This window comes from Pipistrellus hanaki (assembly GCF_964339955.1).
Source record: "Pipistrellus hanaki genome assembly, chromosome: 1".
In the NCBI taxonomy this organism is placed as follows: Eukaryota; Metazoa; Chordata; class Mammalia; order Chiroptera; family Vespertilionidae; genus Pipistrellus; species Pipistrellus hanaki.
The window spans coordinates 48,149,676-48,161,099 of record NC_140503.1 but is presented as its reverse complement, the minus strand read 5'-3'; the positions used below and the strand labels follow the sequence as shown (position 1 = coordinate 48,161,099).

Below are 11,424 nucleotides of genomic sequence, written 5' to 3'. Positions count from 1 at the left end.
CATTTAACATTGTTTTTTAAGGGAGAATGCATTCTCAGTTTCCAACCACTGATTTAAAAAACAAAATCCTCCCAAAATAAATGAGTCTCTTACAGCAACAACTTCCCAAACTATTAGTTCAACAAGATGCTAATTGGACTTTTGAGAAAAAGGAGTTAGTTAGTCATACATTTGGGAAACTAGTGCATGTGAGATTCTTAAAGGTTCTGAGGTGCTTCAGTAAACTAAACCCACTTCACTCAGTGTTTCGGAACCTGGGTGTCGCTACAAGCTGCCTTCTACATGGCAGCGAAGCCAACAGGTGCCTGGTCTGTGACTGGCTGTGACTGCCCTGAGGAGAACCGCTCCGGCCAGGACTGGCTTCTCACCCCTTCCCCTGGGCAGGCCCGCAGTCGAAGCATTTAGATAGACACTGGGCGTCATTATATGTTGAAGTTCTAGTGTAAAGTTTGATAAATCTCCTTGCTGAGATAGTGGGACTCGTTCCCATGCCAGCCTCAGACACTGACAGCTCACAGTGTGAATAGTAACTAAGTGAGACCACGAGAGGGGGCTTCCCTGGCTCCCGACTTCCATCAGGAAAGGTTTTGTCGGCATACTCCAAAGGCATTTATAGCTTCTTTATGGCACACTCTGCTTAGTTAAATACTAAATACTCTGACCCAGGAAATTCCTACTTTCAGGATGTCATAAAAAGACCTTTAAGATACTTCCTTATGTGCCACAGCCGGCACCCACACTCATGTGTTATAAATGTGCAGTAAGCTATAAAGGTAGAAGTCATAATAGGAAAACACCGGAGTTAGAAAACGTGGTGATGTAACCGCAGTATTTGGAGAGCACGCCCCCTGACGCTGGGTTGTTGGGCCCGAGCCTGGGAGAGGGTGGCCTGTGGGAGCTGGGGTGAGAGTGTCGACCTCAGATGTGCTAACGTGTGTCAGGCCTGGAGCACGGTGTCTGAGGCGCTCGAACGTGAGTGGCTGTGAGTTTAATGAGGCTGCTGGTCTGGGATGGACTCTGGGTATTCAAAGGTATGTTAGATGCAGCTCTTGTCTATCAAAGGAGTTACAGATGTATAGCTGTTGACTCCTATTTGTGAGTTTTTCTTTTTAGGCTTTTGATTTTTGAGAGAAAGATATTAGATGCTTAAAGGTTGACAAATTAGACTGACTGTCAAACTCCTTAATATTCGCTGAAGACAGAGATTAAAAGCGTGGGCCTTGGGGTCAGATTGGGGTTCAAATGACGGTACCTCTACTTCAGAGCTATGTGATCTTGGGCACAGGAGTGAGCTGTGCTGAGCCTGCTCACTTGCACAGTGGAGATTTTAGACTAGGCCACCTCTTCCTCTCTGAAATCCTAGTGTCAAGTTTTATAAATCCTAAACTATAGTGCCAGTCTCTTAAATGGTCACAAAAAAAGGAAGTGAAATATACTATAAATGTTACGTTAATGCCCTGACTGGTTTGGCTCAGTGGATAGAGCGTCGGCTTGCAGACTGAGGGGTCTCAGGTTCAATTCCTGTCAAGGGCATGTACCTTGGTTGCAGGCACAAACTCGGTAGGGTGTGTGCAGGAGGCAGCTGATAGATGTTTTCCTTTCATCAATGTTTCTAACTCTCTATCTCTCTCCTTTCCTCTCGGTAAAAAACTAATATATCTTAAAAAAATGTTATGTTATTGTTACTGAACAGGGTTTGCTTCCTGTTTCTTGATAAAACACAGAATTCAGTGGTTTACTTTGTACCGAATTCAGACACATTTTGCTCTTTATATGTAACCTCTGATAATTTCCCCCCACAGGAGTTAGGGATCCTGAAATGACAAAAAGGTGTGTGCTGGTCAAACTCTCCTTTCCCAATAGCTACGAATAATCCCAGGGTCACCTTGTGCACTGATAAATGTGAGAAACGCCTTTTTGCCCTAGATTTCAGCAAAAATGCTGAAATTGAATAAAGTGGGTCGCTGTTCTTGGGTTCGTCAATTAAGGAGTCTTCGCTGTGAATGCAGGGATTTCACGCTGTGTTGTGCCAAAGCAAGCTGCGCCCATGTGTAATGTATTGGTTGCACCAAAGCACCTGATACACGTGTGCCCAAGGACAAGCCATTAAGAAGTTCATCAAAACACAGTAGAGGCCACAGCCTTTAGGGACATTCCTGAAGCCAGTGTGGCCCATGCCTCTGTACTTCCCAAGCTGCATGTGAAATACAGTGTGAGCTGTGCCTTCACAGCGAGGTGGTCAGGAATCCTGGGCCCAGAGGGACCTTCACCCCCACCCTGATTTACACCTGTGGGTGCTGCCCACGACCTCCGCCAAAGCTCATGTAAGGAGCGAAGTCCTAAGGACTGAAGAAAAGTTCTCTGGGAAAAACAAATGGAAATTGTACTTAAAAAAAAAAAAAAGAGAAATAAAAGAAAGAATGACTGGCAACTGGGAGTGGAGGTAGAGAAGTGAGCCTCCCCTATAACCTCTTCCTTATTGTGCACATGCCATTTCCTCCACCTTCTCACTATTTCTGCAGTGACACTGAATGCGTTGGCTGGGCTGTCTCAGCAAAGCACAGCACCCTGGGTGGCTTGGCGACGGGTTTGTGGTCTTCCCTTTGTGGAGGCTGAGGTCTGAGACCAGGTGCCGGTCTTCTGAGGGAGGACCCGTTCCGGACCCCTCTCCTGGGCCTGTGGCTGGCTGACTCCACATCGTCTGCCCTCTCTGTGTGTCAGTCTGAGTCCAAATTTCCCTTTTCTGGGGATGCCAGGTATAGTGGATTACGGTGCTTCCTAATTCTAACTTGATCACCTCTGTAAAAAACCTATTTCCAAATAAGGTCATATGCGATGGTACTGGGGATTAGGACTTCAAAGTATCTTTTTGGGGGAGATGGACCCAATTTAGCCCATAATAAATATTGAGAAAGAACAAAGGCGTTCACCGATTCCTTTATTTATTAGGAGGTAAGGGGGGGGACCACAGAGTGGGGTGGGAGGGGGCGGGTAATTAGCTGTAGGGGAAGGGTTGGGAGGGGCTTGCGGGGCGGAGCTAGAAAGCAGTAACACTGATTCTCTAGTTGGAAGGAGTAGTGCACGTCAGTAAGTACCTGGTGCGAGTTTTGTAATAAAACCTACCTTATGGATAAGCACAGTGAAATACTACTTAGTACATTCATACATGTTTCTACCATCTCGAGATTTTTTTTATATATACAGTATATGATCTGTTTTTATAAATGTACAGCTTGAAAAAAAAGAGACCCTTCTAGTAATAGGTACAGCAATAAACACAAAACCAACATGGGCCAGCCACATTCCCACTGAAGACCCGGGAGAGCAAGGCCGACAGCCCAGCCCCCAGCCCCACGCAGCCCCGCAGCCCGAGGGTCCCAGCACGTGTAAACCAGCGCCCCTCTGCTCCCACGGGCTCGGCAGGCCAGGCCCGCCCTTGGCATTTGCACCGGAAGTGCCCACTCACTCCTGCAGAGTGGGGCCCTCCCAGAGGGAATGTGTGTCAGGAGAGGAAGAGAGGGATGAGAGAAATGTGCTCTTCAACTAAAGGCACTTGTCGGCAGCCGCCCACAGCCGTTCCCTGGGCCCGGTGAGCGAGCGGGGTGCTGCTCTGATGGAGCCAACAAGGTGTGCGTGGACCCGCCCGCCCTCTGGCCAGGTTTAAATAGAATAAATAAACTTAGCGGGGGGTTGTTTTGCCCTCCTGGGTTCCCATGATGGGCCGTCTTGTAGGGTCATTGATGGAGTGACGATGCTCTCCCGGACCCAGCCTTTCCACGTCCTGGGGAAGGGGCCAGAGTGACTCCGGGCCTTGGAGAAGCAGTGTCCCCTCCCGTCCGGCCTGGAGCGCCTTTGCCCGCGCGCCAGTCCGTGCCGCTCAGATCTTGGTCACGTAGTTGTTGGGGAACAGGCCCTGCTTGCCGCGGAGCCGGCCCGTCCACCAGCCAGAAGGATCTGCAGGAAGACAGAGGGCAGGAGTGAAGGGGGCAGGCTGTTCTACCCTGGCCAAGCGCCCCGCCCACGGTGCAGCCCAGGGCAAGCGAGACTTGTCTCCAGCCACATTCTTTTTCCTTCTTTATTTTCTGTTATTTTTTCCATCAGCATTAATCCCCCTCTGTGCCCTCTCCCACCTCCGCCCACCCCTCTAACCTGTCCCTTACAGCAGACACACCGGTGGGCCACTCAGGGCCCTCTTCAGGGAAGGACCTGCTGCCCAGATGTGAGGTTCTGGTGACAGGGTCCAGCTGTCGGTCCTTTAGGACTGAGATGAGGCCACGGCTCTTCTTCTTTGGGGCAGCTGGGGCCCATCGGAGCCAGGGCCTGGACATTCGGTCTCTGCAACAAGCAGTCTAACGCTGGGGTAGCTGTGAGGCTGGCAGAGACTGGCTGTGTCCTGGTTTGATGGCCCCAGTCCTGTTTCCTCCCCCTTCACTTCCAACCCTTACCTCCCACCTCCCACCTCACCCCCAAGCCCTTCACTAGTAGTAAGTATTTGGTATATATTCTTCCCGACCTTTTTCTGCAGTGGTTCTCAACCTTCCTAATGCCTCGACCCTTTAATACAGTTCCTCATATTGTGGTGACCCCCCCAACCATAAAATTATTTTCGTTGCTACTTGAGAACTGTAATTTTGCTACTGTTATGAATTGTGATGTAAATATCTGTGTTTTCCGATGGTCTTTGATCAACTGCTTTATTGGACATTAGGTTATTTCCAGAATTTGTGCTGAACAAAGCTGGTAATAAAAATCCTGTTTGTGTTTACTAGACTTTATTTCAATACCTATTTTCACTTGGACACTTCTGAAGAAGGATACTAACTGGCTTACACTATTAAAACCTGTGGAAAAGTAGATGATTAAAAAAAAGATTCAAAACAAAACACCAAAGAGCCCAGGGACCAATTAGAAGGAGTTTGGTCCAGGGACTAGAATCCTCCTCAGGGAGCCGTGCAGGGAAGGAGCCTGTGAAAGACACGGTTCCTGGCCCCCTCCTCCTGAAAGCGGAACTTGCCGAGGACCATGCTCACTCCGCTGTCCTCCGAAGCCTGGGGCGGCTCTACAGTGTCTTCCCGAGCCTGACGCTCAGGCCCTTCGGTGACCAGGCCATCCCGTGTCACCTCATCTCCTGGTCATCTCCTTGGGGATTCTGCACCAAGGCCAGGCATCAGCTGCCTTTCCTAAAACCACCTGTTCTTTCTAGCCTCTGTTCTCTCTGTCTGTCTCCCCCGCCCTCCCCACAAATGCCATTTCCTTCATGGCGTGTCTTCTATCACCAAGCCAGGAGTCATCTTTGTTTTTTATGCTTTAGGCACTCAGTTTGATTTTATGTATATTACATTCCAACTCACCTTCTCTACCAAACTAATAAAACATCCAGCCACTTTTAAAATGGACGTTACAGGCTGCCTCCCTGGCTTCCATCCCATCCCCTTCATTAGGGGGGACCATGAAGTTCTGGGGGAGAGGCCCAGCTCCTGTTTCTAGTGCAGTCCCTGCCGGTTTCACCCACTCGGGTAAGCCTTGGTCTGGCTTTGGAGACTGGATCAGGGGTGAGCACATGACCAATTTGGCCCAATCCCAGTGAGACTGAGCACTGTGTCCAGTGGCCAAGAGAAGACCTTGTCTTGGAGACAGAGCAGCTTTCAGATCTGGTTAGACCTGTTGGTCTGGCAGTGAGGCAGCAATTCTGCTCCCAGGAGGAAAACCAGCCCGAGAAGGGAAGGGAGCAGCTGAAAGAAGATCTGAAAGAAGCATTAAAAAATGAATCTGGCCTGGCTGGCGTGGCTCGGGAATTGAGCGCCGGCCCATGAAGTCACGGTTCGATCCCCAGTAGGGGCAAATGCCCAGGTTTCAGGGTTGGTCTCCAGTGTGGCGTGTGCAGGAGGCAGCCAATCAATGATTCTATCTCATCATTGATGTTTTTATCTTTCCCTCTTTATTTTATATTCTCTCCTCCTTCCTCTCTGAAATAAAAATTAAAAAATAGAATCTTACGTACCTTCTTTGATAATGTCGATAATGTCATTGGCATTGAAGCTGAGTTCATCTGTGTCCTGAGCGTCGTAGGCATACAGAGCCTTGCACTGTGGCACCTGAGGCTTGGGCTTGGGCTGGGGCTTGGGTCTGCCCCCTGCTGGGTTGGGCCTGCTGGTGGTCTGTCTCCGGACCCTGTGGAGAGAGGGGAGGCAGGTGAGAGGGTACCGGACAGGGGCAGCAGCAGCTCCGTGTAGTGGTCTAGACCAGCGGTCACCAACCTGTGGTCCATGAAGTCCGAAAGGTTGGTGACCGCTGCTGGTCTAGGGCCTGGGGCCAGCACTGGCCTGTTTGAGCTCCAATCCAGCTCTATCCTTAGAAGGATATGTCAGTTCCTAAACTTGTTCTGATACTAGAACAGCCTTCCTGATAAGGTCATTGTAAAAGCATATAGCTAGCTCTCAATAAACGTTAGCTGCTGTTACTGCACCCCTAGCATATTGTGGAAAAGATAGATTCATAGATATATGATAATAAAACAGTCACGAAGCTACTCCCTCCCCAACTTTGGACACCATTTTTGAGGGTGCCACAGAAGCCTCTCCTCAGCTGCCATCCCTCCCACACACACTTTGCATTAATAATTCTGGTTTTCTTTGTAGTTTTACAACACACATCTCCCTAAACAAACCATGCAGTGTGCTTGTTTTAACTGTACGAAGGAATCCCATTCTATTACCCCTCACTCCATTTCTGAGATGTAGCCCGTTGATGTATGGAATTTTATTTTTTTAATATATTTTATTGATTTTTTACAGAGAGGAAGAGAGAGGGATAGAGAATTAGAAACATCGATGAGAAAAAATCGATCAGCTGCCTCTTGCACACCCCCCACTGGGGATGTGCCCACAACCAAGGTACATGCCCCTGATCGGAATCGAACCCAGGTCCTTTCAGTCCACAGGCCGACGCTCTATCCACTGAGCCAAACTGGTTTCGGCAATGTGTGGAATTTTAGTTCATTGCTCTATCCCACTCCACTCCGTGCACACGTCCCGATTCCCTGGCCTGCTCGTGTGGATGACCCCAGCTCCATCACAGAAACGCTGCTGTGCCAGAGCTCACCCAGAGCCGCTTCTCGCCTCAGCACTGCTCACCTTGGGGCCACTTTTCTTGGCTGTGGGGCTGTCCTCTGCACTGGAGGGTGTTTACAACGTCTCCAGCCTTTCCCCTCTGGATGCCAGTGGCACCTCCTCCCCTTGGTCAAGATCATCAAAAATATCGCCAGAACCAGAACCCTAATCCAGCCCTCAGTGTACTCTCCCAATACACACCGCTGCCTCCTGCCTCCATTCAGCACTGTCTCAGGCATGTAACTATCGCTTCTTCCTGTTAAAGGAGATCTTTAAACCTATACCTGAAACAACTATTAAGTATGATCAGGAAAGCATTTAGAGAGAAAGGAAAAGGAAATAGAAATATAGACCCTCCCCCTGCCCCCTTTGCTTAAGGACACACCAAAGGAAAGTTAAGCTTACGGTTTCCTCTAAGGGGGTTGGGCTGAACTCAGCAGAGCAGGGCTGGGGCTGGGCTGTTCTGTCTGGCGGGTCTGTGAGCACCTGCTCACACCTGGGGGAGGGAGGGGGGAAGGGGTTCTCTCCTGGGGCCTGAGTTCTGGAAGGAACAAACACACCTGGTTCGGAGCTGTGCTCTCAGGAGGCCAGGGCCCCAGTGTCCTCGCTGAGGCCCTGTGATGCCAGGTGCTCACTGGGTGCCAGGAGTAAGTTGGATGATGGGGGAGGGGCACTGGATGTCAACAGGGTGCTAGGGCTGCTCCCAGCAGGGGTGGGGCTCCCATCCTTTGTGGGACGGAGCAACCCCAAGGTTACACAGGCTTCATTCAGCCTCCTCAGGTCAACCACGTCCCCACCGCCCACCCCAGCAAGCACTTCCATCACAGAGGAAAGGCGCCTGGGAGACCAGCATACACCACTTCCTCCCTGGTCCCCGGAAATCCCCAGTCCCTGCTGGCTTCCCGAGAGCAGACCTGTGTGTTAGGGATGTCAGCATTTGGTTAATAAGAGCCACCAGCCTGCATACCAGCAGTCAGCTGATTTCCCAGCAACAGGGAGTGGGGCGGAGGGCTGAGTGAGTGTTAGAACACCCTGTGAGGGAGGAGAGCTCCGGCCTATAGTTCCAGGGAGCAGGGCGGGGAGGAACGAACACAAACACACACACACACACACACACACACACACACACACACACACTCACTCCTCGGGGCCCCTAGATAAGGGAAACCTACCACCAGGGCAGGTTGATGAGGCATCTGGAGCCTAGAGAGTTGGGCCTCAGGCGTGGTCCCCGGACAGGGGCCTCTCAGTGGAGCTGGATGACCCTGGGAGGTAGGACTATCCTCCTTGCAGCCATCCGGGCCGTCACCCCTCCCTGGCTGCTCTGCCCATCCGCCTCCAGCTTTGACTAAGCCCTCAGTTCCTCCTCCTCCATTTCTTCCCTGCCAGCTGCTTCCTTCCTGAGCCCCCAGAATATCGCCCCAGCTCAGCGCTTATTAGTTCACCTCACCCCTACTAAAAACCCTCCGAACAGCTTCTCTCTGCTCTTGATGTGGTAGGCCAGTGGTTGGCAAGCCGTGTGTTCTAACACCACTTCTTCAAAATAGACTCGCCCAGGCTGAAAACTGACTTCTGCGCATGGGCCATGAAGTTTTTATTGCACTGTACGTGCTGTGGGAGAGCCACATTCAAGGGGCCAAAGAGCTGCATGTGGCTTGGGAGCCGCAGTTTGCCGACCACTGTGGCAGGCAGTTAGACAGGAGCAGAGCAAGGGCGATGGGCCAGGCACAGAAGGTCACCAGGTGGAAAGGCCCAGGTGCCTAGCAATGGACAATCAATGGTGGGGTGAGACCTCACCCCCAGGGTCAGGAGGTTTGGACCCTTGAACCCTTCCTCCTTAGAGATAGCATCTAGGCCTCCGTGGTATTTCAGCTCCAGGACCAGATAAGCAGTAAAACCAGATAAGGCTGCTGTGAGGACCAGCTGCTTTGAATAATGACCCCCTGTCCTAGCGCCTGCCAATCAATCACCAGAGACCACAGCCTTGAATGAACACACCTGGAAAGCTAGGAGATTCTATTGAGACCTTCCCCTGATCTCCCCTAAAACCGAGGTCCTTAAAACCTATAGGATGGAGAACTCAGTGCCTCCCCCCTCTCTCCTCCCCTCCTGGCCGCAGGCACATTACCATTAGCTTCCTCACACCCAAGCTCCGAGGGCCCTTCCTTCACCACGATAACTTGTTTCCTAAGCCCATTTCTTCTAGGAATTATGTTTTCTATCTCTGTGATTTACCCAATACGTGTTCTCTCATAGTCTGGGTCTGGACTCTGAGTGGTTTCCTACCCAGAACCCAAGTACCAAGGTTGCTGAACCCACGTTTGGTCTGACCCTACTGGTTAGACAACTGGTGCCATTCCCGTTGTCTACAACATTGGGAAATGGGCCAAAAAGGGCCCTGCCAGGTGTGGCCCCTGCTGGCCCCAAACTCACATCCTGCCACAGGGCACAATAGTGCCTCCCCACCTTTGTCATGGAAGCCCGAGCCCTGGCAGGGTGAGGAGCCCCGTCCACACATTCCCAGCTCACGTCACACCTGCTGGTGAAAGACAGTGCTCTCTCCCGAAGACCAGGAGCAAAACAGGGCATCAGCGCACACCGTGTCCGCCCAGCACTGCACTGGAAGCTCCAGCCAGAGCAATTGGCCAAGAATAAAAGGCACTCAGATTAGAAGTGAAAATACCACTATTTGCACATGTGATGATTTGCACGTAGAAAACCCTAAGGAATACACTAAAATTAATAAATAAATAAAATGTAACAAAAGAAGGATGGTTCTCTTTATATGAAATGTCCAGGAAAGGCTAATTTATATGAACAAAAAGTAGATTAGTGTGGTTGTCTAGAGCTGGGGTTGGGGATTGGGGAGTGATGGTTAATGGCAGAAAACTTTGTTTTTGGGGGGTGATGAAAATGTTCTAAAAGTAGATTATGATGACAATTGCGCAACTCTGTGACTATACCAAAAACTGTTGAATTATACTCTAAAACAGTTGATTTTTTTTTATCCCCCCAAAAGCTGGTTAAACACACACACACACACACACACACACACACACACACACACACACACGAGTAAATTGCATGAGCCCCTTGGGGCGCTGTAGTGCACTGCGGATGCCCAGAGAGAGCCGGGCCAGCTGTGGGCAGCAGCCGCGGGCAGAGTGGAGGAGGGGCTGGAGGTGTGAACACAGCCACTGCAGGGTCTCTGATCCCAAGGCACCAGAGGCCACGTCCTCAGAAAAATCAAAGTAAAACCTCAGGGATTACTGGGGAGTTTGGGCTCCCGGGTAGACCCCGGGCAAGTTGTTTGTCCCAGGCCCTGGACAACTGTACCATCCTGGCAATATAAACTGGTCCCTCCTCAGTTGGCCCATGGAGCTCCCAGCACTCCGCAGGTGGGAGGGGGAGTCCGGGTGGCTCTGAGGTGGGTGCGGTTGCTGGGGAGAGAGTGTTGGATGTGGATGTGGAGAACAGCTCTGCATCCCTGAGGTCACCATGCTGGGCTCTTTCCTGTTGAAATGTCCTTGTGCCCAGGAGGGGGCTGTTGTAAGGCAGCGTCTCCCCAAAGAGAGCGGGAGACGCAAAGCCCTCCTCCTCACCAGCACTCCGGCAGCACTGACACATCTGGGCACGTCTCCACTCTCCTCGCAAGTGTCAGCAGATGGTGTGCCATCTGGGAACCCCTGCCTGTAGCTGATTGAGATGCAGACAAACGTGCTGGCTTTGCCTGCTCCGGGTGAGGCACTGTGCTAGGCATTTTCAGACGTTGCTTCATCTAACCTCACAGCACTCCTGGGCTTCCTGCTGGTCTCGTCACCGGTGACTTGACTGACTAGACGGCAGAGGCACAAGGCTCTCACTGCTCTTAGCCACACGACCTTTCTGGTCCCTCCGTCTGGCCATGCTCCCCTGGCTGCCTCCACCCTCTGCCTCCACTCTCTACCCAGTACTGCGAATGCCTGCTCAGCCTTCCAAGCTCATCTCCAGCCCCTGCCACGTGCTCTGGTACCCAACCTGCTCCCAGCCGGGGACTGACAGGGTGGGACAGAGGCTTGTGTCACTATCAGGACAGGAGGCTGCCCGGGACGGGACCTGGCCTGTTGGCGCTCACCAGGCCCAGGAGCACCATGTGGCCCCAGCCCGCACATTCTGATGCAGTGACAGGGCACAGAAGTGACACCGGCTTAGAGTTGGTGTCCCAGGTGGGTGGCCCGGCTCTGCCACTGGCTGCACATAAGGTGGATGTGCCACTTCGCCTCTTCAGGCGTCTCACCTGTTACTAAGGGGGACCCAGGCCAGGGCCCAGGTCCTT

At 51.6% G+C, this 11,424-nt stretch overlaps 1 protein-coding gene across 1 annotated transcript in view; it reads right to left on the bottom strand.

Moving 5' to 3' along the window:
* Window positions 1–2,922: 2,922 nt before the first annotated feature.
* The window catches only part of MYO1E (myosin IE), a 177,578-nt gene continuing 169,076 nt past the window's right edge, over window positions 2,923–11,424 (bottom strand). The window contains exons 27-28 of the mRNA XM_084871309.1: window positions 6,002–6,171; window positions 2,923–3,954 (exon numbers count right to left, since the gene is read on the bottom strand). Of these exons, the coding sequence (XP_084727435.1) occupies window positions 3,878–3,954; window positions 6,002–6,171 (247 nt within the window). The 3' untranslated portion in view covers window positions 2,923–3,877. The remainder of the gene's footprint in view (window positions 3,955–6,001; window positions 6,172–11,424) is intronic.